We start from the raw sequence: 26343 nt of genomic DNA on the forward strand, positions 1-26343 counted from the left end.
AAAGGGTGGTGTTGCTATATGGGGACAGCCGTGGGACCCGCAGTGCTGGGAGGTTTCTCCAGCCTTTGCACAGAAATGGCCATGGGTCGTGCAAGGTTGCCAGGGTTTACTTGCATCGACTAACCACTGGCGGGCCATCCGAGATGAACAACCCTTGGATCTTTGGCGCGACAATAGTCTCGGTCAGGGTGACATGCAGAGCTGAGGAGCCTTGACAGGAGCGATGAATGGAAATTGCTCGTCGAAGGGCAGGCATTTCAGAGGATTCAAAGTAGAAGTCTGGCGACCGTCTGGTATCAGCGGCCGCGTCGTTTCGCAGAGAAGGAAGGGCAACCTCGCCCTGGTAAAGGCCTGTAGGATCAACACCTGAAGCCAGGAGAGATTTCACGCACTTGCCCCAGCCTTCGGCGGTCGCACTGCTTAAGTCCACGGCCGCCAGACTTTTGATCTGTAACTCCATCGTCGTTGAGACAGTAAGTGCTGGTAGTCCCTCAAAAATCGATCGGACTTGGTGCATATTGGGGACAGATGGGACATCAAAAATGATGGAACGGGGACCTCGATGCTGGTTCAACATCACAAGGGGCCCAGCCCAGGTTGAACTTCATGGCCCCCGATCCCATCCCACATGCAGGTGCCGGCACGCAAAGGACCACGGTGACGGAGTTCCAACTTCCGGCTCAGTAATTACTTCCTTATCTGCATGATTCTCGCGTGGTGAAGAACCGGCAGTACCCGTATCTGGTGTCAAGGTGCGAGCAGGAAAGGAAAACCATTGCGCTGCAGGCAGACCAGACCCTAACAAGCCTCTTACAAAAATTACTATTTTACGGACCCTTCGCGGATAAGGGGCCGGTTAGGGGCAATTCCCACTAGGCAAAGGATACTAGCACGGCATAACTATTACCTAGCTTAGGGTCTTGGGTGGCGCTGAAACAGTGTTCCTAGATATTCAGCAATTTATCAGGCAGGCCACGCCACGCCGACACCCCTTTGCTAGACTGGGTAGTTTGGACGAATGTATTTCTTTTTCGTATCCGAGGGTTTGCCCATAATAGTCATTTAGATTCCTCCAACCGCATAAAGAGTGAGTGAGGCTCTGTTCTGTGATGATGTTACAATTAATACGGACACCGCTTATATAGATTTGGTCCGACCAATCGCATAATTTATTAACTGGGTGACGGTTGAGAACCTGCACAGTCTAGCTATAGTTTTACTGAAAGATATAGTGTACTAGCGCGACGCTATCATGCGTTCTGACTTTTGATCACATCAAAGGAGACGGGGGTCGTTTAATAAATGATCTGCGTTAAGGCCATCCTTGGTGGTAGGGCCGAGACACAATTTTTGAGTGTGTATGGTCAAGGCGATTTCGTAAATCGCTGTAAGACGAGCCTAAAGCAACTAATTTACAGAGACGCACCTGTAATAGCGAAAAAGGTAGCAAGAGGACCCCACACGCAGCTGGAGACTCGTAGAGCGATGGCAGCACCAGCCTAAACGATAGCAGTGCTCGAGTTGGTTTTGGTAACCTTGCCAGTGCTGCAGTTACGGTTCTTGAAAAGAGTGGCAGTGTCGAGAACACTGCCGTTGTTGCTGGCGATAAAATCATGGGACATGTGGGTGCAGTTGTGGAAAGTCAGCTTAGACCAGCCGTAAGTAGCATTCGAAGTGTCAAGACCGAAGCGGCTGTAGTTCTTGCGGGCGGTATCAAGGGCATCGAGGCCATCGTAGTGACCGGCGGCACCATTGGTGATATACCAAGGAGCCGTAGGGTTATTGAGCTCGGCAGTGTCGTAGACGTTGTTGTTAATGGGAGCCTGACGCTCGTAGACGTGGGAGTGGCCGGAGAGTACCAGATCAACGCTGTGTTTGAGGAACAGCGGCTCAAAAACGTCCTTACAGGACCAACAGATGGTGCCTGACGCGTTAGCATGGCTGATATACCACGGGCGGTGGCCGGCGACAATGACCCAGGGAGTTTTGGCGCGGTTGACGGCGGCCAGGTCGGCTTCGAGCCACTTAGTCTGCGCATCCATTGTGGCATTGACGGGGTCAGCGTTCATGCCTTCAGACCCCCCAACTTCGTCGTTACCGATCAGGCCGTGACCGAGGTCGGTCTCAGTGTCGAGCTGAATAAAGTGCACCATGCCGCTGTCAAACGAATACCAGAAGTTTCCGGTGCCACCCGAGATGTCACTCGGCATGCGGAAGTGGTTCTTGTAGCCGGTGAAGTTGGTCTGACCCACGACGCAGATGTCAGCTGTATAAGTAATGTTATGGACCTTGTCGGTGGTGCCGCCGTTATCGCACGTAGCTTCGTGGTTGCCAGGGCCCACCATGTAGGGCTTGGTGGCGGTAACTGCCATCATCTGGTCGTAGTAGTCATTGAGGATGGCCTCGTAAACCGTGTGGCCTTCTTCAATGGTGGTGTTTGGCAGGAAACCCTGAATTTCCTCTTTAAGCCAGTAGTCCGCATACGCAATGTCACCAGGGTGCCAAATAAAGTCGAAATCGTCCCGGTATTTGGTCAGTGACTCGATGGTGTTGGTCTCTCCGGGCTTTAGGATGTTCTGGGGTTTGACACCCGTGCCAGCGCTAGTAGTCAGGCCCCGGGTGCCCATGGTCCCGAGGTCGACAACGACCGCGATAGAGAAGGGGGTCTTGTCGCCGGCCACCCTGCTGGTGGTGAAGTTGTAGGGCACTGACGAGTGGGAGTCGGCCAAATGGGCGGGCAGGTAGAAGTAGGTGGTGTCAGGAGATAGGCCTGTGAGAAGGACATGGTTGTTAAAAGTCAGCGAGGTCGGGTAGGTAACCGAAATCTTCGATGAGGCCGTCTCGTTGAGGTTGCTGGCCGAGAGGCCAAAGTGAACTGTAGGCTTGCCGAGCTTGTGGAATGTATTCCACGATACCATCATGCCGTTGTCGCCATGGTACGCGAGACGGATCTGCGAATTAATGGTGGTGGTGACGTTGGTCGCTGCAAACGCTAGCTGGGCGATAGCTGCCACTGAGGCTGCGAGCTTGAATTGACTGGCAAAGATCATGGCGACGGAGGTCCCTCTGTGTCGCTGTTTGGAGGTTTCTCAGGGATGTCGGGTCGTTTCTTTTCTGTCCCACGTTCTCCTATAAAACCATCCGGCAGGCAGCGGGCTACCTTAATAGCCCGAGAACGTGAAGGTGGATGGCGGGCGAGCAGACTTGCACTTCCAAGGAACGAATCAGTCTCCACGCTTATCCAAAGCACATGGCCTGCTTGGGCAGCGTGGATGGATGCAACTCTATCGGTAGTTCCGCCAATCATAACTGTCGGGTGACTCTGTGCGACGCCATAAAGGACAAGCCTGATGAAGCAAGCCTTGGCCGAACTTTTGGTTGAACATCATTCACCATGTGGGTGATTTGGGGGATTCCGTTGGACAGCTCCCGTTGGCCGTAGTGGCGGTCCCGCCAGGGACCAAAGCTTAGTCAAAGCTTAGTCTGCCGTCGGCTCGGCTTATCTCCGCCGGATCCACAATTTGAACACAGAGTCTTATACTGACCTAGGACATCTCTACAAAGAAATTTCAAAGGAGGTTGCTCAATTCTTACTTAAACGCGGTACAGATCCTTAGTTAAATGGTAATACATCAAAGGAAGCAGAGAGACGTGGGAATGAAAGGGTCCTTTCAATACTGAAAGATTGGATGGAGGTGCATTCCAAAACTTCTCCTGCTATATAGTCAACTTTGAATAATTGGCGTTATAACACATTTGAATAAATCATCGTCTCAGAAGGAGATGACTGATATTTCAAAAAAAAAAAAGAAAAAAAAAGGAGAAAAACTTAGTAGGGGAGATCTGTTGAGAGGGATCCCATATAGAGGCAGCGTTCGGTAGCATTCCACGAAAGCAATAAGCCTGAGGAGAGGTGAAGAAGAAGAAATGAAAGCTAGATACCCATAGATGGTGCCGGATTAGGTGCGCTCCGATCCAGACATTAACACAATACACGGTCGCAGATATTTTCGATTCGAACTGCGAATCATGTGCCCAAAGATATACAACACCTGCTCCGCTGAAAAGGACCAGTGCAGCGGTCTCACGACAAAGGGTGCTTCCCACCCGTTCTCACCCTGTAAATTGCACATTCACAATTGTCCGAGTCGCGCGACGCTATGGCGGCCCTTTATAATCACTATCCTTAATGCATCTCATATGGCCCCCTTCCCAGCTCTCTCAAGTACATACGACCATAGGGTGTGGAGAACAGGGCTTCCCGTCCGCTCAGCCATACTTAAGCTACATACTAAACGCAGTCAATAACTGAAGAGCCCTGGACCTTAAATTAGCGTCAAATTCTGTGTTAAAGTGAGTGTGGGTGATATGGGTGAGAACAGGGTGAGAGGGGTGAGAACAGGGTGAGAGGGGTGAGAACAGGGTGAGAGGGGTGAGAACAGGGTGAGAGGGGTGAGAATAACCACTGCGATGCGTAATGCTACATAATCAAAGTCCAAGGGCGCGAGTCCAGTCTACTATTCCTGAATTCTTTTTTACCTAGCTATTCGACCGAAGATGCTCCCAGAAGAAATGAAAAGTAAGCTGGACGAGAGGCAGGCACGTACCGTATTACTAGACCTGGCACTCACCCGCGGGTAATCTGTTGAAATAGGCTAGTTATAGCCCAAAGTCTCAGTTGTCTATGTTCTGCCCGATTAATCTACTTACAGAAAAGTTTATGTAAAATTGCTCACTATCTGGCTATCGGGCAAAAGTCCTCCAGTCTATATGAAACGGAAATATTATCTTAGAAGGCTATCTGATAAATAATAAAGCACTAACAAGCATACCAACTCTTCTCTATTACAGGCCTCCTGCTATTCTTCTTAGCTACAATTCCTATATCTATGGCTCAAGATGAAACCGTTCATATAGCGGTGGGAAAATTTAGTGGAGCGGGACTCCAGAGACTCATAGATGATGCCAAGAAACACGGAGGATCTCAGGCACCAGGTACCGCCATATGTACTTTGTCCGCCTTCCTTCTAGAACAAATCTGCCGTAAGAATCCTCCCAAGTATACGTCTTGAAAAGACTTCTAACTTGAAGCATGCTGAGTTGGTCCAGACGGAACAACCTGTCGACTTGCTCCTGAGGAATTGCATTTTATCTGCCCTTGAGAACTTGGTTCGGGGAAACTACCATCATTATATCTTTATTTTCTTGTCTTCGTTCCGAGAAACTTGGAATGATAATTGAGAGTTGTATGTGAAATAGCAGAAGTGGGGTCGCACTGGAACAAACAGCTGTTACTAGTCATAGTCGTGGTGAATATTATACATTCATTTAAGACAAGTTATACGCCAATATGGTTTCATGGCATTGATATACTACTTGAGAATTACTTCATTTTGAGATTCATTGATTTTTGGTTCAAAATACATGTAGAATTTCCCCCTCCATTTAAGAGTATCACTTTTCCTGAGTCAGTTCCGTCTTCCTCCAAGGTCGTCCGAGAGAATCACTAAACAGCGGATCATATCTAGAAAAGTGATCATCAGTGTGAGTACATATGACTCGTAATTCTTGAAGCCCCAGACCTTCCGTGTTAGTTATTCTTCACTATCTACATGGTTAACCGACAGTGAGCTTCTTCCTCCAGATCTTCTATTATCACTTACCTTCTTTCTCCATCTTCATCATTCCTCTCTTTTCAATACATTTTTCTCAATCACTGAGTAGCGACCGAGTATACATCGATCAATACTACTATCTTTCTGGGTCTATCCTCTCAACCCGAAACAATTTTTTCTCTCCCTACGCTCAAGAAAGCTGACTGGGAGAGTATCAAGTTCGCTAACATCCGTCTACCTCAATCTCACATCCGACAAACGATACTCATCGATCACCTATCTTCTATCATCACATCTTTTCTGACAATGGCGGTAAGTGCCTAAACTAGCCCAAATCGATTGAACTAGCTTGCTTATAAAGCATATAGTATCGTGCCGACCCAGGAGTGGCATCCTATGTCTTGAGCATAGGACAGCGCAACACAAGGGAAGTAGTCGTCGATTCCTTGTGGCAAAGGATCTTGCAGATAAGTTTCCCCTACCAACAAAACTATCTACATGAAAGAGAAGAATACTCTCACCAACATTCGCTCTCCAGAGCAAATGTTACCCTAGCAACTCTGCAAAACGCAGTACGCCGAAAGGTGCTTGTGGTAGAGTGCAAAAAGAGCCCGAACAATATATCGGGGTTTGCTCCCCCAGGAGTATGGGAAGGGGCCAAAGTTCAGCTCAGGAACTTTTTGCTAAGCTATCGACAAACTCAAGAGCCGTTGGGTTGCGGATTATACGCGATTGTTGGAGTTGGCAAATTTGCCAATATCTATCTTCTTGAAAACGGTTCTGATGATCTCGAGGAATTCGGGAACAATTTGGCAGCCTTGAATATTGACAGAGACGCAAATCAAGTTGAGGCCATACTTACAGAGATGAAAGAGGAAATTGAAAATGCATTGTGAAGCGCGCGAAGTAGCTTTTTTTATTATTGTTATTCATATCATTATGATGAGCTAGGATTTAGGGTTCAGTCCTCCATAGCGCCCATTTAGGTCGCTGTTTGTCCAGATAGTTTCATCTATCATCTTCTTTTCTCCTTTCAGTGTGGATATAGCCTCTAGTATAAAGTATCCAATATACTAGAGGAATTCTTTTTACTTTCGTTTTTAAAAACATATTCAGATCTTTCAAAATTTCCTCAACATGATTTCTCTACTAAATTTTTGAAACGCTATGAGATATTATAGATTTTTTGGTCATTCCTATACATTGACAATATGGAGGCCGTTACTAGACTCGTTAAATCACAATAAATCGTTATCCTCGAGAAAGATATTGTAAAGTCAAATCATATTAATTTTCATCAACAGAACTACAAAGTCATAGGTAATGTCTAATTAATTAATTTGATCTGAAAATAGAAGGAAATTTGAACATAACCTTTGGATTAGCTTTCTCTTCCGAATCATTGGTAGATTCTTTCTTTCAACACATATCGGGCTCGGAAAAAGCGAAGAGATAAAATTGTTCTTGAAAGCACAAATAGAAACCCTATATTATCGGGCCTGTCTGTATTGAGGTCTCACGCTGATCATATATCGATAATTTTCATCTGGAGTTTCCAGGCTTGTATTGATGGAATTTATAGCTTTTCTTTTTTTTTTTTAGTGAAGGAATCGGACTTTTCTATTAATCAACAACCAAAAGTTAGACGAAGGCCTTTATTGTTTATTTTTAGAGGCATCAACATGGGGAGGAACCACTTGGCCACCAATAAGGAAGCTGATTCCTGATCAAATGAGTTTGTAAGATTAATTATACACTCTCATATCTAACGCTTGGAACAAAAATAGAGATACTTGAATTTGATTTCACTTGTTGCTTGGACTTCAAATAGTTGCATATATGCAGTTTTCCACCTGACATTAGGTTTCTTTTACAATAAGCTTGTTCTCTGTCGATATTAAATCTACAATCATAGTGTCATTCTATTATTAACGTTCCAGGATACTAAAGAAAGTAGGTATTTTGATGCAATCGAAACAAATGAAGTTATTCAGATACAGGCAACCTGCGGCATTTGTAATTGCAGCCTCTGGCTTCAGGATTAGGAACGGCCTCAGGCTGTCACATGGAGTTCATAAGATCACCAAGATCTATTAGATTTCAGTACTTACGAGAATTGAATTTGCAATAATTGTTGCAATTACTTTCTGAACAGCTTTTAGAATTTCCTAAACTAGGCTTTTCAATCTAATTTGGGAACCTTTCGTACTTTCGATATGAATTAGAAAATTAGATAAGTGATGTAGGGAGAGTTTAGGATGTATCAAAATATTTATTTATGTTTACGCCCGACGGCAATATCTTTCAAGTCGGGCTAGTGGCGTCGACCTAGAAAGTAGGCTTGTTTAGTTCGAAGAGTCGCGTAGAGTAGATATGGCTGATTCATCTCATGACGTGGGAGCTGATGATGCAACGCTGATGGGCATACCTGGCCGTTGGCATAATAATTACGCTTTGTCCGCAGCTTCGACATGTCGAAATCCAAAATACACCCCGTCCAACTATCTGAAAATTTCTTCCTTCTTTTATTTTTTATCGAAGACGAGGCTTGTGTCTTTCGCGTCCCTCAAATATCAATCAAAATGCAGGTTCCCCCGCAATGCTGTGCATTGTGTGCACGGCAAAATCCAATAGATGATTTGAAGAATAGTCAGTATATATTATCACAGACATTGAAATCACAGCTGATGGTACCAGTCCAAATATTTGGACCACAAGAGTCCACGGTCATCTTCGGTATGTTTGATGATATTATTCAGACAGGTTATCTTAATTAACCCCAGTAATGCAGAGAGCGAGCTTTTCGTTCATGATTTCTGCTGGAAAAGGCTACTAAAGCATTTTAAAAGGCCACCCAACTTTGGTAAATTGATTGAAGTACTACAAGAGATACCTACGCCAAATTACAGAGAAAGTAAGAAGATCTCACCAACTCTCTCAGCATTTTGACTTTTACCCGTTTGACACATACTTCCAGGATGCAAGGCGAGAAACCGCATATCAGGAATCAAATCGTTGAAGAATATACAAATGGAAAGGCTTCTCCGTCCGCGTAGAAGCCAAGCTTGCATTCCAAGCTTGAGAAGACACTGCGGGAAAGTCGATTCCCAAAAGGAGTCTCAAGATTGTTTCCAGATCCTTCCGCTGGAAATTCGATTCAACATCGCTCAATACATACCAACCCCTGATTTCTTTAGTCTCAGACTTTCATCTAAAGCCATGGTTACTTTATTCGAAAGCCCACAATTTTGGAGAACAAGATTTTCTCTAGATGGAAAACAAGGCTATTTCAGTTATCTAGAAGCGGAGAACTTTCAAGACTGGAGACTCTTATATCGGTATACTCAATCATCAAAGTTTGAATTGCCGCTTATATTGAATGACTGGAAAAGACAATGGCTTGTGAATGAGAATTTACGAGATCGATATATGATGTTTGAAGATCCAAACTGTCCTTTGACGGACAGCAGCTCACCACTAGAAGTTGAAGCTCCCGATGGGAGTTTTCGCTGGGAAAGAATTAAACCACATTGCATGGTGCGAAAAAGGGAATATCTGCAATTTGATGATTATTCCCATATCATATCTCTGCCTAAATCCAAATTTGGTGCGCTTCATTGTGGTAGATGTGGACAGCAAGGGTGTTTTACAAAAACACATGCAATTCGGGTCTCTTATCCGATTTTGAAGATTGCGGTTTCTGTTCTCGTTGAGGATAGACGGACATATATATGCGGTTTCGATTTGATCCACGGATCAAATATCACAGATACACAATTCGGCTACAGAATCCCTGGAAAACAAGTGACATTGGATCTTCATGGTCAAATTTTGCAGGGATTCCAGGTCGCGAGGAGTGGCCTCGCCATTATCGCCATTCGCCCGTTGACAGTTACCGGTGAAGATGGCTTTTACAGTTGGATCGGTGATCCTAGATATGGAGTTAATAAAAGCGTGTGTCTGGGTTTAAATGAGGATATCGCAGCCATTTTGGGGGATTTTCAGGTGAGCTTATGACTTGGATTTTGCTCTTCAAAAAGGAAAAAAAGCATATATGAGTTTTTCAGAGCTGACAAGTATTGACACCTAGGATCGTAAATTGGTAGGACTTGCAATACGCTCAAGATCCAAATCCAATATCGACCACTCATGATATTCTCTCCCTATACTAAAGCTTTTAGCCGTTGGGATGCATACAAGAATCGGATAATCTTCTTATGACTGGTGTTATTTTTTGGCCAGAATGATTGCTTGCTCTATTCAGTACTCGCAGTATTTTTGCTAATTTCCGTGGATCGCTTGATTATCTTCTTCTTTTATCTTCCTCTTGGTAGTCCAAAAATGATTGATAAACTCCAGAAACATCGAAAATAGGCGCGTTTCACTCATGTTTTCTTTGTCCCCTAGAGAAAACAGAATGGAGCATCTCGAGCGATAATACATAGTCACGTAGCTGTCCCCTCTGAACCAGTTCCGGACATTGACAAGACCGTTTATGCTCATGCTGGCGGTAGTTTCTTAGTCCGCCAGGGTCATAGAGCCGACACTATTCCCATAGTGGAATACGTGACTTACTTGGCTCGAATCCTTCTTCTTGCCTATGGGTCCTAGATCCGGCATGGCCTCCTGTACCCCGTGATTCGGTCCAGGGGGAAATCCGGGGCGATTCTAGTAACGGAAACCTGGGGTATATGCGCTCGGTGTAGCCTTACTAGCTCTCTTGGCATGACAGGGAGGCTTGGCTACTTTCAAGCTCAATGCCGAGGCTTTCAACTGAGCATTATGCGTTTTATCCGGAAGCCGGAAGCCAATGTTTTCATCTCGACAATATGACGACCTCGAAGGAAATCGACGCTTCAGAATCCGGCCTAGGAAAGGAAGTCGTAGATAGCCGTATTGAATATGCAAACTCCCTCAAAATTGCAGATGTGAAAGGTGACTACTCTGGTGCGACAGCTAAGACTGATGCTAGGGAGATTACTCTTCCAACCCATCCCTCCGTGACACCGGGTCACCTACGTATCCATTCTCGATATAGTATCGTGAACCCCTTCCCTGGGTAGCGATTTACCAAGATTAAGTCTCACATTACGACTTATAGAGCTCAAATAGAATCAATATTGCCTTCCTTACTAAAGGTTAGGGGGGGTGAATTGGCTAAATAGTAGGGCGGCAAGGGCAATTTTCTCGACGAGTAAAAATGAGTACGTGAATACGAACATACAGGACAACAGCAGGAATTCGCATATGGTCACCGACCTTCTCAAGTGAGATAGCTCGTCGGTTCATTGATTGGCTATTAAATAGGTTGTTAACTATTGTAATGGGGATCTCCGCTCTCAACATCAGTATCCTGGAGTCATGTGGCTGAAGCCTTAGCAACAAGGCCATCGTTTTGTTTCGTGAAGTTAAGTAGCGCTCGTTTCATAATATCAAGAACAATCAGGCATGTTCCCCCTCATGAAATGTTCTACTGAGGCTGCTGAGGTTGCGGTGTCGATATACTGCTCATGAAAGGTTCAGTTATTCGTTCTATCGTTCCTCTCTAGTGTCTCGCTTTGTCTACGACTCTCCTGTATTCTGTGAGTGTGGTGATTTTGGTCCTCTTGCAATCGACCCGTCTTTTTGACAGACTGCCAGCGCGCATTCCCATCTTTCACTATATATTACTCTTTAGTAAGGCAAATTCAGCAAAAAGGCAATCAACAATCCCTCTTTCAAGCTCACCTTGTCTATATTCAGCGATACGTACAGAAACTTGCAACCCTAAAAGAGCTTTCCAGAGAGAATTCGAAACGTGTCCTTAGAATTTCTGTCTAGAAAGGCTCGCTGTGTGCGCTAGGCCTACGATCGCTTTATTATATTCCTAAACAGATGCTAAGCGACCGAGGGTTTTAGGGGGGAGGCTTTGGCCCAATATTACTGAAAGCCAGCTCAGCTGGAAGGGGCCAAATGTAGATCACTCGTACTCACTCGTACTGACCCGTACTCACCCTGTTGTCACCCCATTCTCACCCCAAATATAACACACTCACCCTAATCCCCCGAGTCGCGCGACGCTAAAGCGACGCTCACCCCATTCTCACCCGGGGGGGCACCCACCGACCTATTGTCTGTGTTTTAGCCACATACCGGCAGTGTAGTAGTATGGTAGGTGACCATGTTCGAAGGTCTGTATACATCAATTCACGCTCGTTTTCTTTCTCTGATTTTCAATTACAGCAGCTCTTAGTTTTCTCCCAGACTGTCTCAAGCACATACGACCATAGGGTGTGGAGAACAGGGCTTCCCGTCCGCTCAGCCGTACTTAAGCCACACGCCGGCAGGTTAGTAGTATGGTGGGTGACCACATGCGAATCCCTACTGTTGTATGTTTTTATTTTTGCTTTTATATTTTTGCTGACCGACTACTTGATCTTTTCGGCTCTTTACCTGGCTGGATACCTTCAATTCCCTGCCTTAAGGTACAGATGACGTCCAGCCTCACTCCCTTTTTCAACTACATACCGTCCACTGCACCTTTCAAATATGGCAAGAACGACTCAGACTGCATTGAATCCATCCGACAATAGGCCAGAGGATGGTTATATTTACCCACTCCAAGTCTTCAGCACGTCATTCATCCAGCCAGAGGAGCTCAACAAGTTGTATCAATATTTCCGCTTGGATCTCGGCTTTTGCCGTATTCAGATATGAAAAAGATCTAACACCCGAGGAGGCGACGTTTTCGATCGACACTATAGAATTTATTGGCTTCATTTCAATTATAATAGACTCGTTCAGTGCAAGGTTGCTTACCTATGGTATGGTCAGCTCAAATTACCTGTGCCTGCGGTCGCTGGGTGACCATCTTACACCCCAGTGATCTCACAGATATCATCTACCCTTAAATCCATGGATGCACGATATTTTACCTCCATCCCGAATGATACGCAGACTTCCGAGCCATGATAACCTAGGGTATGCATCGAGTTAAAAACTAGCTTCTCACGAGTCTATCGAGGATGGATGCCATACTCGTCTCCTCAGACTGCTTCGACAAAGAACACATATTTTTTTACTTAGGTACCGGACATTAATCGGCGATCCGGAGACTCCTTTTTGGAACTTTCAAATCAACCTCCTATTTTGCGCCATTCTAGATTTATGGGATATGAAATTAGGCCCTGGGGCCCTACTGCGAAATCAGGTCGCAAATACAATATGATCGACCCATAGTCTATGAGACAGATCAACACCAGCTTTGACATTGCCAAATGAAACTCCTTGATGATAAAGATCATCTGCGAAACAACGTGGATGGTGTCGCTTTCATACGGAATGAAGAGTAACGGAAACAAGGAAGGAATGGAACAAGGAGAAATGTTTATGGGATCTAGAGATGAGGTTAGACTGATGTGCGATAAAAGCTGTCTGTCATTGAGCTTTCCAGCATAATGGGGGCCTTTCTCGTGAACTTAAAAGTAGTTGCAAGATCGTCATAAACTTTCTTTCTCGCCTGAAATCTAATCGGGGTCTATCTGGATCTACAGCAGATCAACAAGCTAGCATGAAAGAAATCGAAATGACAACTTGCACCGTCCCAAAAGAACACCAATTGATATCAGGTCGAACAGAAAATCAAAGTCAAACTTCCGCGGGTGACGTGCACCTTCTACTTCCTTGTACTGGCACTGTTACTTCCCCGCCTGAGCATCTGATCCGGCCCAGCTCCGAGGTCCGCCACTCTCTGGGAGGTCTAGACGTCGTCAGCAACGGTCCAATCGGTCTCACCCAAGATCAGATGCCCGAATACCACTGGACAGTGGTTTCTTCGAAGCGAGCTGCACCAAGGAAACCGGCCAGCATTGGAGATCGACGGCCAAGAGGGGTCAAGCATTGAAGTTATATGCTGCTGACCCCAGTGTCTACCCACTGGCACCAGAATAGTAGTCTGTCTACTGCAAATTCTTCAAATTCTTCCTTCTCAAAACTCAAGATACACTACATCTTCCAATTTGAAGATAGTATCCACCACAATGAAATTCACGACAGCGCTTCTCTGCCTCGCAGCAACAGCCTGGGGCGCCGAACCCCAACGACGAGATGCCACAACAGAGAGCGGCTACAATGTTGCTTCTTTATCGAGTCAACTGTGCGACCCCAAATCCCACCACTACATCAATTATTGAAAATTTGCTTATTACCTTTCCTTCCAGCGAGCACCTCACCGCAAACGCAACCAGCGGCGCAAATTTCGCCAACATCTCCCCACCCCGAAATCGCTTATCGGCGAAATCATCTCAGCGGTCCCAATGACCGTCCTCTGGGAATTAATCGATCAAGAATCCCGCCGCTCGCTGGCTAGCGAGTTCAGCGCGGGCACGACTCCAGCCTGGTACAGCAGTCTACCGTCCGACGTGAAAAGTTACATGTCCGTCGTGCGATCGCAGGTCAAGGCGGGCGTTCTTACGCAGACACCCACACCTACGGCCACGGGGACAGCGACAGGCTCGCAGACCGGGACGGGCACGGCGGCGGCGACGGGATCGACTTCGACTTCGAAAGGGCTGGCGGCGCAGCCTACTGCAATTACGGCGGTGGTCGGGGCGCTGGGTGTTCTCGGCTTGGCCCTAGCACTGTAGCTGCAAAGTAGTGCGGTGCAGTGCAGTGCAGTAGCGCGGTGGGGCCAGCACGAATTCACATTTGAGGCTTTTAGTTCTCAATTTTCCTGCTTGATGATAAGGACTCTATGCTACGGACTTGATTTCCGGGCAGTTTCAGTTTTAGTTTCAATTTCAGTACAGCTGGAAAATGAGATAGTTGAGGTAGTTGCAGATAGACAATGCAATGAGACATGACATCAAGACTTGGATACTTCGTAGCTATGGAAATTTCATCCTCTCTAGCCTCAAAAGTGCCTGTTCCTGTTCCACGGGCCCTGCGTCTGTGGCGCTCCACTTCCCCTCATTTTTCAGCCTCGGTTTGAGTCTACTCGAGGCGTATAGAGTACGAAGTCTTACCCCATCCTCTGCTTAACGGAGTATACTCATTCACCGAATCTCATGCGATTCAATTGTTCAACCGAATAGATTAAATGCGGGATCCTGATCATGATCGTGATAGTATCAAGAATTCTCAGCTCCACCCTAATACTACCATTGACCAAATCTGCACTCAGTACGAAGATCGCTACTCAAGACGACCCGAGCTCCGGTGTCACATGGGGCTGGCCGGTCCGAGGGGGTCCCTCACGAACCACTCAGGGCGCCCAACGCCACTTACCTTCTCCACTTCACCAGGGAAAGTGGTTCTGGAGAGCCGATCTTGTCCCCTTTCGTTGCTATCTGGGGTGAGACCGTGGGATGCGGGGATCGCCTCTCGCCTTCCAGGATTTCTCTCCGCCGGGATTAGGTAGGTCATAGAGAGGAGGCATCACATACCGTTTTCTCGCCTCGTCTATCCTCTCCTCTTAATCTCACTCTCACATGGAAGAGCTCACCACGGAAACTTACATTACTAGCAATGATCGACCTCGGCGAGACATTGGGTTCCGCGATCGTGCATCGTCCACTCCAATCCTGTGATGTGGCCCATCACATTGGGCGGAGCCTCGGGGCTTTATTTGGATTTTTCAGCCAGTCAATGGGTGGATTCCGCCATTTTGGTCGGCCTTTGCTGGATCGCTAACGTTCTCACGAATCTGATCTCGTCCCGAGCGTTGTAGTAGCTGGAGAGTTTCCAAGGTCTAGATGCCGCGGGGTGGCTTGTCTTAGTTCAAAGTCTTCCCTCGTGTAGTGCTTCTGATGCTCCAACTCGCTTATATGGGCGGCGGGGGAGGACAGGGTGCAGGAGCTAGTAGACTTGCTTCTTTTTTCTTTTAATCTTTTATCATTGTATATCATCAAATCCATTCTCTTCTCCTCTTCCTTTCTTGCGCAACTTCACAATCACCCTTCATCATGCGTCTCACTACCTTTCTCCTTCCTCTCGCCGCTGCTCCACTGGCTTTCGCGGCTCCAGAGCCCAACCCTGTTGCTCCTCGCGCACCCGCCTCCACTGGTCTTCTCTCAGAGTTGCCAGGCATTCTAGATGGTGTGCAAGAGCTGCTGAGCAAGGATACCATCAACAACCTCGAGGTTATTGTTAGCGGTGCTGCCAAGCTGCTTTCATCCAGCAATATCGATGTCCTGCAGGATATTCTGACCAACGCCCACTCCCTTCTCACAAAGGAGTTTGTTGATAACACAACGACTCTGATCGGCGATGCTACTCCGGTGGGTACCTCTAGTAATGCTGATCTTCGTGTCTGAAGTCCATACTGACGAATATTCTTCTTGAATCTAGCTTGTGGAGGATGTGTCGAAGCTGCTGGGCGGAGTGCTTGGAACACTATAGAGCATCTGGGCATGAGAAACAACTTCCATTACTAGTAGCGGCTGGCAGTCGATGATTTTCTTTGATTACTAGTACATATCATGATGGTAAACGAATTCAACGAGGGATAAATATATGCAATTTCCTTATAACAAAAGAAAAAAACCCTCATCCACGTATCCGAGTCAAGGCACAGAGCGTATCTCATAGCATAGCATGGGTATATACAAAAAAAGACATTATAGTAGATCAATCGCGACTTGAACTAGAAGTATCCCAAATCCACCAAATAAACTCCCTCTCCTCAGCACAACATCTCAAACAACATTCAACTTCCCACGCAGCTTATCCTGATAATAGCGCAGCGGATACCCACGCCATTTATTCGGCATAGCCGGGTAAACCGCCACGGAGAACCCCATCCAGGTCCGATAGAGCGTACGAGTACTAGTAGTCGACTTGAGCCCATAAGAATCCCGCAGGTTCGGCGGGAGCATCTCGATCGTGACGGCGCGCAGAAACGGCTTCATATTCTGCACCCACTTGGGCATATCGGTCGACTCGCGCAGGTCCTTTGCGAATTGCGCCGCATCGGTGGAGACGGTCAACTTGCCGACCTGATCATCCCAGTACGACCAGAACGCCTGGCGGGTCTCGGGCCAGGTGCCCGTAGGCACGCCCATGCAGTTCATCAGCAGGCCGAACTCGCTGTAGGCGCGCTGGGCAGTCTGGTAGTCAACTCTACCGTAGACGCGCTGATAGAAGTCGGTCGCGGTGGCGTAGAGGGTTGCTGCCATCCATTTTTGCAGCGTGGGGTGGTGGGCGAAGCGATTGTTGCGCCCGCCGCCGAGACCGGGCGCTTCTTCGCGCTGGAAGAGGTCTAGGAGGATTTTGCGCTCGTCGCGTGTGCCGAAGACGAATGTGGAGATGTAGCCTAGATGGGCTTGGAGAGCGTCGAGGAGCTCTGTCGCTAGTGTTTTGGGGCTGCTGTTGTCGTTTTCGACTTCGCGGATGGCGGGGAGGGCTGCTTGGAGGAGCAGAGCTGCGCCTGATCCGGCAAAGAGGATGCCCTCTTGAAGCATTTGAGGGAGAATTTCTAGTTGCTCTAGGGCGTGTAGACGTCCTGAGCTGCTGGCGACGGGGACATCGTGGTCATGGGAGACATCGGGCTTCTCATCCAAAGGGGATGGGGGGGGGTGGAAGAGGAGGACATGGTGATATCTAGGTATGGATGTATGAATATAAGGGAGAAGAACAGAGGATGTTCCAAATAATCAAAATGATCAAACTTCCAACAAAGACAACGTCAGTCCGGGGAAGAAAAGCTGATTAAATCCAGCAAGACTTCATTCCACCCCGCAAATCCACTGCGCATCATCCACCTTCCTCCACTTCTAAACCACCAGGAAACTTTCTCGGATTTGTGACCAACATTGATCACCGACCCATGTGAACTGCCCCTATTTCTTCTCATGTCAGCCGCGGTTCGTAAGAGATCGCCATCTCCTGCGCTGATCCCTGCTCTGCTCGTGCGCCACTAACTCCAGTCCAGCTCGTGGATCTTGGCCAAGAAGAGCAACGTTGCTCCGAACGAACCCCACCGTCCCACTCCGCCAGGGGCTTTTGTTTTTTGGTTCTGTTTCCCCGATATTTTCGGAGCTCGTCATGGAAGGGAACATGGATTGGGCTTATTTCGCTTGCCCGGTCATTCGGTAGCACTACGGGTTACTCCATACAAGCGAGATCCAAAGGGTCACACCCCGCGGACTGCCAATTTCCCCCGGATGCAAAAAAGACTTGACCCCATCCTCCCCGAGAAAATACTAATATAGTCGCGGGAGGTCCCGGTCCACATCGTCTTCTGGTCTTCCTTCTCCGCTGTTGCGCTGGGTGGTATTTCCTTCAATTCGTGTTGGTTGCGTTTACTTTCGACATCCTCCTCCCCCGTCTTCCCTCCCTTCTCAATTCCATCATGGGCAAGACTGAAGGTGATCGGCCAGCTTATTTGAGCTCCGATGACGCCAAATACTCCCTCGGTGTTCATCGAGGACCCATGCCCCCCGCGGGTCTAGATGATACCGCCAAACTTGAGCAGGTCGAGTCTGCCGGTGGCTTGTCGCTGGCCACGACGCGGACGCGCAGAGAGCGTCTATCACGCCATTGGAAGCGATTCTGGTGCTGTTATCTCATTGGAAATGTGATTTTCCTCGCCATTTTCCTGCCAGTCTTGTAAGTTATACACTTGGGTTATACGCGGGATTAAGATTCTACCCTATTAAACGCGTCAATTGCACCTTTCTTCCCTCTGTGATCGCGTTTACTGACCATCCATTCCCAGCTTCCTCGTCGCGATCCCCGCTATCTCTCAACTTGTTGTCAACAAGTCAGACCTCGTGCTGGTCAAGGCATCCGTCTTGAACCCACAGCCGGACTCAATCCAGTTGACTCTGCAATCGGCGTTGAATTTGAAAATCGCCCTGCCGGTCCGCATTGAGCCCATTAACTTGAATCTCTTCGTGCGCGATAATGGCGCCGATAGGCCATGGTCCAATGTCACGATTCCAGGCATGACCATCAAGGGAAACACCACCTTGGGTGTCGAGAATATGCACCGTCCACTTATCGACCAGGACACCTGGGTTGACTACGTTCACTCCGTCGTGTTCAACAAGGAATCAACCCTGTCTCTCAAGGGCACGACTAATTCCTATCTGGGAGTCCTAAAGTCGAAGGTCACCATGGACAAAGACGTGACTTCGCCGAGTAAGTCTATAAAAACCACTCAACCACTTTACTCATTTCAATCGGCCAATCACTAACCTTCGCATAGCCCTCGACTCCTTCAAGGAGTTCGCACTGTCGGACAGCCAACTGGTCATCCCTCCCCAAGCCGACGGCACAAACCTCATCGGTAACGCCTCGCTCCCCAACCCATCAGTTCTAACCCTCGACATCGGCACCCTGGTCCTCGACATCTACAGCGGCGACCTGAACCTCGGCAACGCGACCCTGAAAGACGTAACCCTCTACCCAGGCGCCAACACATTCCCCGTGAAAGCCCAACTGGACCTCAAAACCGCAATCTCGCACCTAAAAGAGCTCCTCAAGGACCAAGGCGCCTCCCTCCTCTCAAATGGCAGTCTTTCCCTAAAGACTGTCACGCGCACCGTAACCTGGAACGGCACCCGAGTCCCCTACTACACGAAAGTGATGTCGGAACTCCCGCTAATGGCCAGCGTGCCCCTCCTCGACACGGTGAAAAACACCATCCACGGCCTCGTCGGCTCAAACGGCAAACTGAACCTAACCAGCATCCTGAACGCGAATTCCAGCAGCGGCACGGGTGTCCTCTCGGCGTTGGAAGACGAGTTCGCGAATAAGGAAAAGCGCGGTCTTCTCGCTGACGCGTTGAAGGAGAATGTTCATGTTAGGAATCTTTTCGAAGACGAACATCCTGTCAAGCGCGATTTGATTATCGATACTATGGCTGGGATGTACATGAAGGCATAGGCGATGCGATGCGATGCGATGCGATGCGATGCGATGCTAACGCCCAAACGGAACGGTCGATCCCTTACTCTAATACCGGACGTACCTGACGCCGACACGACACGATTGTGATTGCGACACTTGATTTTCGATTCCCCGGGCGGTGATCCTTTTTGTTTCTTTTTTTTTGAAACCTTCTTCCGAACAAAAGAGGGGCGGAGTTACGGGTTTCCTTTTTTTTTGGTTATATTTGTTCATACACGGCTGAGCCGACTCGACGGATAGAACCTAGATCACGACTTTGTCGTGTAGATTAGATAGAGGTTGAGTTGGCCGGTTCCTAGAAGCTATCTAGAATAATACATAAATTTTACGACGGAAGTGGTTCCCCTGGTGCCAGGCTGTGCGAGTTTCCAACCCTACTAGTAGTCAGTACTTAGTAGGTACTATTGATAGATAGGAAGGAAGTCGCAATACATTTAAATTACAATCCACTGGTAAAAAGTGTAAAGCAAAAACTCCGCGTAGATCAAATAGATTTAAGCTTAAGCTCAAATTTGACACTAGTGTCCGAGTCCCGAGTTTCATCTTATGCAGGGGGGGCCAGGCTCGCTCCACCGGCCCTCTGCATGGCAGTTGCCCAGACCGGGGTCAATCCGTGACATGGCCGGATGGCTGCTGACGGCCGTTTCGGTCTCAGGCTCGCGGGGATTATTTCGCTCTAGTTAGAATTGGAATTTTTTGGGCTGGTGCGTACCTATGTGGACGGTACATATGTACTGTGTCATATCATATTTGAATATGACCGAGGCTGTGGTTGCTAGTCCGATGATCGCCCGGATTGAAATTCGGAGATTCGATTTGATTCGATTCGTTCAGTTGCAGTGCGGCCTAATTGTCGGAGCAACGAGTTGGATGCGCCAAGGTGTACCTTTTCACGCGTGACTTGGCGGGGTTTGATTTGCGGGTTGTCTCGACTCGGACTATGCCTACATACACATACAGGGACGGGGGAAAGAATTGCGAGAAATGGAAACAGGAAAATATCTTCGGAGTACGTGTATGTATTGATTTGGGTGGTTGTAGTTAGGCTCGACTAGACTAGACTAGACTAGCTGAGTAGTCGTAAGTTACCAGTTTACTATGCAATGCTCGTTCTACGCTCATCGCAGCCAATATCCACGACCAATGGCCTGATAAAGAGGTCTGGCCTCGCGTATAAGTGAGCCACTAGACGCAGGCCCAGGGCCAGGAATATCGACAGGGAAAATATCCCCCGTAATCGGCGTTTTCAACGAGCGGAGGGAAGGAAGATTAGGGAATCGGATCTTGGGATCAAAGCTGATCAGAATCAAAGCTTGGTTACCAAGCGGCAGACCCCGGGGAAGAGATGGAGTATAGAAGAGAACGCTCGTCGGAAATAGCATGTACGGATCCGGCGCGAGTGTCGGGGCAAAGCAGGTGGGTGAGTTCACTCGGTGAGTCTTCTGCAGGCCAGAGGTGAACGCCCCGGCAGGAGAAACGTTCTTCTGATCCCTCGACTGGGCGACCGTCGGCTTCGGTCTGGGTGTGCTTGAATAACAGGCCGGTTTCTTCTTCGTCGATGGGACACTTGCGTTTGCGTGAGACTGTTCGTAGGCGAATCCGGTCGCGAGATCGGAGCCCGTCTGCCTCCGGGGCAGGATCGTTGACTAGATCTATAAATGTTGCCGCAGATAAGTGGTAGCTGCGGTATTTGGTGCGCGCGGCAATAAATTCTTGTCTGCTGTTTTGGTCATGCTCGTATTCGGCATGATAGTTGCGGCGTAGCCGCTTTTCAGGCCGCTCATCAAAGGATTGGCCATGTGTGTCATGATCTGAGGTATTTTTAACATTATCATTCTGGACCTCGTTATTGTTCTGATCTTCGTCCTCGTTGTCAGTCACCCATGGTGAACGTCTTAATTCTGCTTCGGCTGCTTCTGTTGGCGTCGGAAGAGGCTGGATATAGGTTGTTCGGTGATTCTCGCTCTTGCCATGACGCCATTCCCGGCGACATTCGATGATCACTGGATTACCAGTTTCCTCATCGGTACGGATCGACAAGTCTGTCCACATCTCATTGATGGGACCTTCGCGGTGTTCACGGCGCCAGATACGGTCATTCCACTGTTGACTCTCCTGCCGGGGAGCATGACAGAACCAATGGTAGAAAGAAGAGAAGCGCTCGTCATCATTTGACGCGACTTGTGTAGAGACGGCATATAGATGTTCCTTATACATCTCGAAGCATAGCGTCTGGCCTAGATCGCCGTCGACTACACGGTCCAATGGAACATCGATCTTCTCCAGTGTAACAAGATCCACACCCCAGACCGACCAGACACCGTCGGAGTTAGCAGCAGAGGCTGTAAAACATCCATACCACATATACGAGCGACTATTTCGCACAAAGATGGGAACATTAGAGGGCACAACCGCCTGCAGAAGTAAGCGTCTTCGTCTAGTATGGCCGGGATGGCGTTCCATGTCAATGGCCAGTAAGCTATCACCCAAAGCATTATCGTTGATCACACGTAAGATGACAATACCGTCATGATAGTGGATCAGTTTGACCCGTTCGGCAGCATCCCTGTCCATTGGGCTGGATTCCAAGCGACGAAGAACATCGTGGAGATTGAGGACACGTTCACGCTGGGCTGCCCGATGAACGTCCAGCAGACGAATTTCCTGCCCGACCCGATAGCAAAGTACGCCTTGTTGATAAAGAAAATCGGAGGCATAGGCCAAGACAGAAACGGAGTAAGGGGTGGCCGTGGCGACCGCCTCGTTGATGTCAAAGCGATGGGAGACAGCCTTGCGATAACCGGCCTGAGCCTGCAAGGCTATGGAGCCTTCCTTGCTATATCGTAGGACATTCTGCCGATCATAGTTAGTTATTGGCCAAGCCATGCGTCGTTTTGGCCCCCTTAAAGTGGGGGAAGGGTAAAGAGGGGATAGAGTGAGGCTTAGCTCGGCTGGCTTACCTCGACGGTTTTTCTCGCGATGAGCTCGCTTTGCATGGAATCATAGATGATACGATTGGTACGACTGAGATGAATACAATCACGGTCGTCCAGCGAGGTTGCGATCTGGTAGAACACATCAAAAGGGAGGTTATCCAGCCGCTGTGGCGGCATGGCGGGAGAGAAGGAGGCGCAGTTAACAGCGCATAATGGGGAGGGAGGCGGAGTAAGTATAAAGGAAGAGAATAGGGGAATTGGAGAAGGGAGGGGAAAATAGAATTGTAGGGAATGGAAATAAAATTGGAGGGAGTTGAGGGCGACTTTAATGGAGGGGGGGAGTGTAGAAGAGGAGTCGAAGAGGAGTCCAGAAAGTGTACGAAGGTAGAGCCGCATCACACCGTAACTCCCTGCTTGTACGGACTGCTTTTGTCCCCCCCCAGAGCCTCATCTCCTTCACAGCCCCCTTGCGTTCGCACAATGCTTTCGTATACGATAACCATCTCCTCGATTTGGATTCGGTCACGCCATCGATACCATCAGTGGATCCCCTCGTATAAACTCGAAGGCAAAAACAAAATGAGGCTCTTTGGCTTCTGTTGGGCCTCCTTCCAGGCCTTCCTTGAAGCCTGACTGGCTATGCCATCCACACCCCCGACCTTCGCTTTGACATTTCAATTTCGATCGGCCCCAAATTCCGGGTTTCCACAGATCTGAAATTTCCCCTATCAAAAATTCACTCAAGTCGAAATTGTTGAGCCTCATCGGATGACGACGGCTAGTCTAGGAGTCTTCCTGGTAAAGCGTCACGGAGAACATTGAGGCTCTGCCCCCGCCGATCGCCGCTGCAGAAGCTGAAGAGTCCCTCGTTTCTCTTCCTTATTCAGCATCAGATGTACCATGCATGATGCATGCGTTTATCATCCCCTTCCCCTCTTTCTCTCTCTTTCCCATTCCCTTATTCCCATTCCCTTCCCCGATCTCGGCGATGGCCTCGGCTGACGTGATACACTCACGCTGCTACAATGACACAATGACTCGAGTTCTCTGCCTTGGATAAGACAAGACAAGACAAGACTAACCCGAATGGAGTTCACTAAATACTGCTACTACTAATAATACTGCTACTAACGGAGTACTAGTACTAACTGTTTCTAGTGGACTCCGACTCCGACTCCGCCCTCACGTGGCCTTTAACAGTGTTGCCTGCAGCCCTACCGGCGTCCTCGGTCAATTTCCACGGTTCGCCTCCAGGGCGTCGCGGCTTTCCATTCAAGTTTATTGACTCGGACTTTGGAATTAGCTTGGATGCAATAACAAATCACTTTTGACACTTACCATTTTCTTCTCTTTTCTTCTCTTCTTTCGTCTTCTCCTAATTCCCTCGCCCACCACTGGACGCCTTGCCCTTCATCCGATCTGCACTGACCCACCTCAGCCAGCCCCCCCAGGCTTCGAGAAAATTCATTCTCTTCTTCGATTCTTCCCTCGCGAAAGAACTTCATATCTTTTTAATCCGGTCGCTTCAATCTCTCCAATGTGGTATCAAGGTCAAGGTCCACCTCCTCCAGGCCCTCCCCCAGGCCCTCCGCCGCCCTGGGGATATCAACAGCCTCCTCCTTCGCAATGGTCCCCGCATCCCCCGCCTCAGCCCTACGGTGGTGGTCCATACCAAGGACATCAGCGGCCTCATTCTTACTCTAACCCGCCTCCCCTGTCCCAGGGGCCTATCCTCCAGGGCCATACGCTCATCACACCCCGTCCCCTCAGCCCTATGGACACAGTCCCTCACCACAGCCCCCCTCGGTCTTATGGTCACGCTCCCTCTCCGCAACCGTATGGCCATGCTCCCTCACCACAGCCTCCTCGGCCCTACGGACACCAGTCCTACCCATCGCAGCCAAACCTTGCTGTCCACCAACCTGGTAAAGACCACTCCCTTTCGTCTCCGGGTTCATCTCCCCCGCCTAGAAGAACTCTAGTCTAATTAGCTCCTCCCAGGTGCGCCCCGCGCAAATTCGCCGAACTTGCCGCCTCCGCCGCCGCAGGCTCTGCAGCATTTCGGTCACGGGGCACCATCCAACTACCAATTCCAGTACTCCGCATGTACCGGTCGCCGCCGGGCGCTACTGATCGGCATTAACTACTTCGGGCAGCCAAACGCGCTCAAGGGCTGCATCAACGATGTCACCAACATGTCGACTTTCCTGCACGAGCGCTTTGGCTACCGCCGAGAGGATATGGTCATCCTCACCGACGACCAGAAGAATCCGATGAGTCTTCCGACCAAGGCCAATATCCTGCGGGCCATGCAGTGGCTCGTTCGCGACGCCCAGCCCCACGACTCTCTCTTCGTCCACTTCTCCGGTCACGGCGGCCGCACTCCCGACTTGGACGGCGATGAGGACGATGGCTTCGATGACGTGATCTACCCACTTGACTACCGCACCACGGGGCACATTGTTGACGATGATATGCACGCCATCATGGTGCGACCGCTGCGTCCTGGTGTTCGTCTGACGGCGATCTTCGACTCATGCCATTCCGGTACTGCTCTCGACCTGCCATATGTTTACTCGACCCAGGGCATCCTGAAGGAGCCCAACTTGGCCAAGGAAGCTGCCCAGGATCTATTCAGTGCCATCGGTTCCTACGGACAGGGCGATCTGTCGAGTGTTGCGTCGACAGCGATTAACTTCTTCAAAAAGGCCGCGAATGGAGGACAGGCCCGCGAGCGCACTCTTCAAACCAAGACCTCACCGGCGGACGTGGTGATGTTCTCCGGGTCCAAGGATACGCAAACATCGTAAGTCATAGTAATCCTGTTGACTAAAGATATATTTAGTAATCGTACATGATGGACGATTGACTGACCAATGACAGGGCGGATACCTTCCAAGACGGCCAGGCGCGAGGAGCCTTGAGTTGGGCGTTCATTAAATCGCTAAAGCAGTGGCCACAGCAGAACTATCTGCAGCTGCTTAATACGATCCGAGCGGAGCTAGAGGGCAAATATACGCAAAAGCCGCAGCTGAGCTGCAGCCATCCCCTTGGTAAGTTGAACTGCCGTGCAACGGACGGGACATCGGGCTGACAGATCCGGCAGATACAAACCTGCGCTTTGTGATGTGAGATCATGATCATGATCAAGATTTCCAATTCTTACAGGGCATTCCATCATCCCAGCATTAGCATTAGCCCCCACAGCGCCAGCATTATCACCATCCAGCATTGTAGTTTAGAAACGAGCGCCAACGAGCAACGATTCATGTTCATTTCCTTTTCGCTTTCGTTCCCATTCCTCCACCGCGGGGATCTCCACCTGTAATACCCGTAACACGCACTCCACCACCTCCTTGGTGTGTGTGCATCAAAGCAAGGCTGTGGTTTGTCAGGCGCTCGGCCCCATCCCCACCCTAAACACTGGCACTGGCACAACTTGGAACTCCAGCGCTCGAAGGAATGCAATCCCAAGACATCGGCATTAAAAAAGCCAAGAAACCCTAGCCACCGCAGACTAAACTGCCCCCTGGTGATCTTACCCGTGATCCGACATCCGTACCCCGTCCATACGAGCAATAACACCATCAGGGCCGTTCAATCTCCCACGCACGAACTTCCACCCCACCCACTTCGACCCTGAGCTCAAATTTGCTGTGGCTGCGGCGAGCGGAGGCCGCATTGTCCGACGCTAGTTGGGTGGAAAATATCGCGCGATCCTATTTCCCCCCCTGAGGTCGGAATCGGGCCAATCAGCGGTCGACGGCAGAAGATCGCAGGTGGGAACCGGTGGATGCGCTTCCTTTCTTTTCGGGGGGGGAGGCCCACGGTTTTGTTCGGAGCTGAGTGAAGTGAAAGGAACGGGAGAGAAGAGATGGGAAAAAAAAAACGGGGATGGAGTG

The 26343-nt window shown here is 49.0% G+C and overlaps 10 protein-coding genes across 10 annotated transcripts; 6 read left to right on the forward strand and 4 right to left on the reverse strand.

Annotated features, from left to right (window-relative positions):
• Positions 1 to 106: 106 nt before the first annotated feature.
• N7533_000747 (uncharacterized protein) lies at positions 107 to 517 on the reverse strand (the record flags this gene model as incomplete). The annotated part of the gene is made up of 1 exon (XM_057097397.1): positions 107 to 517. One exon carries the CDS (start codon positions 515 to 517, stop codon positions 107 to 109), a length of 411 nt encoding a protein of 136 aa, XP_056965890.1.
• Positions 518 to 1499: 982 nt separating this feature from the next.
• Positions 1500 to 3050, reverse strand: N7533_000748 (purple acid phosphatase family protein; the record flags this gene model as incomplete). The annotated part of the gene is made up of 1 exon (XM_057097398.1): positions 1500 to 3050. One exon carries the CDS (start codon positions 3048 to 3050, stop codon positions 1500 to 1502), a length of 1551 nt encoding a protein of 516 aa, XP_056965891.1.
• A 7394-nt stretch (positions 3051 to 10444) lies between these two features.
• On the forward strand, positions 10445 to 10678 carry N7533_000749 (uncharacterized protein; the record flags this gene model as incomplete). The annotated part of the gene is made up of 1 exon (XM_057097399.1): positions 10445 to 10678. One exon carries the CDS (start codon positions 10445 to 10447, stop codon positions 10676 to 10678), a length of 234 nt encoding a protein of 77 aa, XP_056965892.1.
• Positions 10679 to 13179: 2501 nt separating this feature from the next.
• Positions 13180 to 13497, forward strand: N7533_000750 (uncharacterized protein; the record flags this gene model as incomplete). The annotated part of the gene is made up of 1 exon (XM_057097400.1): positions 13180 to 13497. One exon carries the CDS (start codon positions 13180 to 13182, stop codon positions 13495 to 13497), a length of 318 nt encoding a protein of 105 aa, XP_056965893.1.
• A 136-nt stretch (positions 13498 to 13633) lies between these two features.
• Positions 13634 to 14239, forward strand: N7533_000751 (uncharacterized protein; the record flags this gene model as incomplete). The annotated part of the gene is made up of 2 exons (XM_057097401.1): positions 13634 to 13742; positions 13818 to 14239. The coding sequence occupies 2 exons, from the start codon at positions 13634 to 13636 to the stop codon at positions 14237 to 14239; spliced, it is 531 nt and encodes a 176-aa protein (XP_056965894.1).
• Positions 14240 to 15556: 1317 nt separating this feature from the next.
• Positions 15557 to 15907, forward strand: N7533_000752 (uncharacterized protein; the record flags this gene model as incomplete). The annotated part of the gene is made up of 1 exon (XM_057097402.1): positions 15557 to 15907. One exon carries the CDS (start codon positions 15557 to 15559, stop codon positions 15905 to 15907), a length of 351 nt encoding a protein of 116 aa, XP_056965895.1.
• A 381-nt stretch (positions 15908 to 16288) lies between these two features.
• N7533_000753 (oxygenase MpaB family protein) lies at positions 16289 to 18015 on the reverse strand (the record flags this gene model as incomplete). The annotated part of the gene is made up of 2 exons (XM_057097403.1): positions 16289 to 17192; positions 17774 to 18015. 2 exons carry the CDS (start codon positions 18013 to 18015, stop codon positions 16289 to 16291), a joined length of 1146 nt encoding a protein of 381 aa, XP_056965896.1.
• Positions 17944 to 19481, forward strand: N7533_000754 (DUF3712 domain-containing protein; the record flags this gene model as incomplete). The annotated part of the gene is made up of 3 exons (XM_057097404.1): positions 17944 to 18200; positions 18310 to 18734; positions 18802 to 19481. 3 exons carry the CDS (start codon positions 17944 to 17946, stop codon positions 19479 to 19481), a joined length of 1362 nt encoding a protein of 453 aa, XP_056965897.1.
• Positions 19482 to 20623: 1142 nt separating this feature from the next.
• fbx15 (F-box domain protein) lies at positions 20624 to 22618 on the reverse strand (the record flags this gene model as incomplete). Its single annotated transcript, XM_057097405.1, is given in 3 exon segments — positions 20624 to 21023; positions 21043 to 22358; positions 22466 to 22618. 3 exon segments carry the CDS (start codon positions 22616 to 22618, stop codon positions 20624 to 20626), a joined length of 1869 nt encoding a protein of 622 aa, XP_056965898.1.
• A 1360-nt stretch (positions 22619 to 23978) lies between these two features.
• Positions 23979 to 25573, forward strand: N7533_000756 (caspase family protein; the record flags this gene model as incomplete). The annotated part of the gene is made up of 4 exons (XM_057097406.1): positions 23979 to 24393; positions 24443 to 25247; positions 25325 to 25494; positions 25548 to 25573. The coding sequence occupies 4 exons, from the start codon at positions 23979 to 23981 to the stop codon at positions 25571 to 25573; spliced, it is 1416 nt and encodes a 471-aa protein (XP_056965899.1).
• Between the last annotated feature and the right edge of the window lie 770 nt (positions 25574 to 26343).

Source organism: Penicillium manginii, assembly GCF_028828005.1.
Source record: "Penicillium manginii strain IBT 31320 chromosome Unknown utg000001l:1.0-3466041.0:1.0-3467806.0, whole genome shotgun sequence".
Classification (NCBI taxonomy): domain Eukaryota; kingdom Fungi; phylum Ascomycota; class Eurotiomycetes; order Eurotiales; family Aspergillaceae; genus Penicillium; species Penicillium manginii.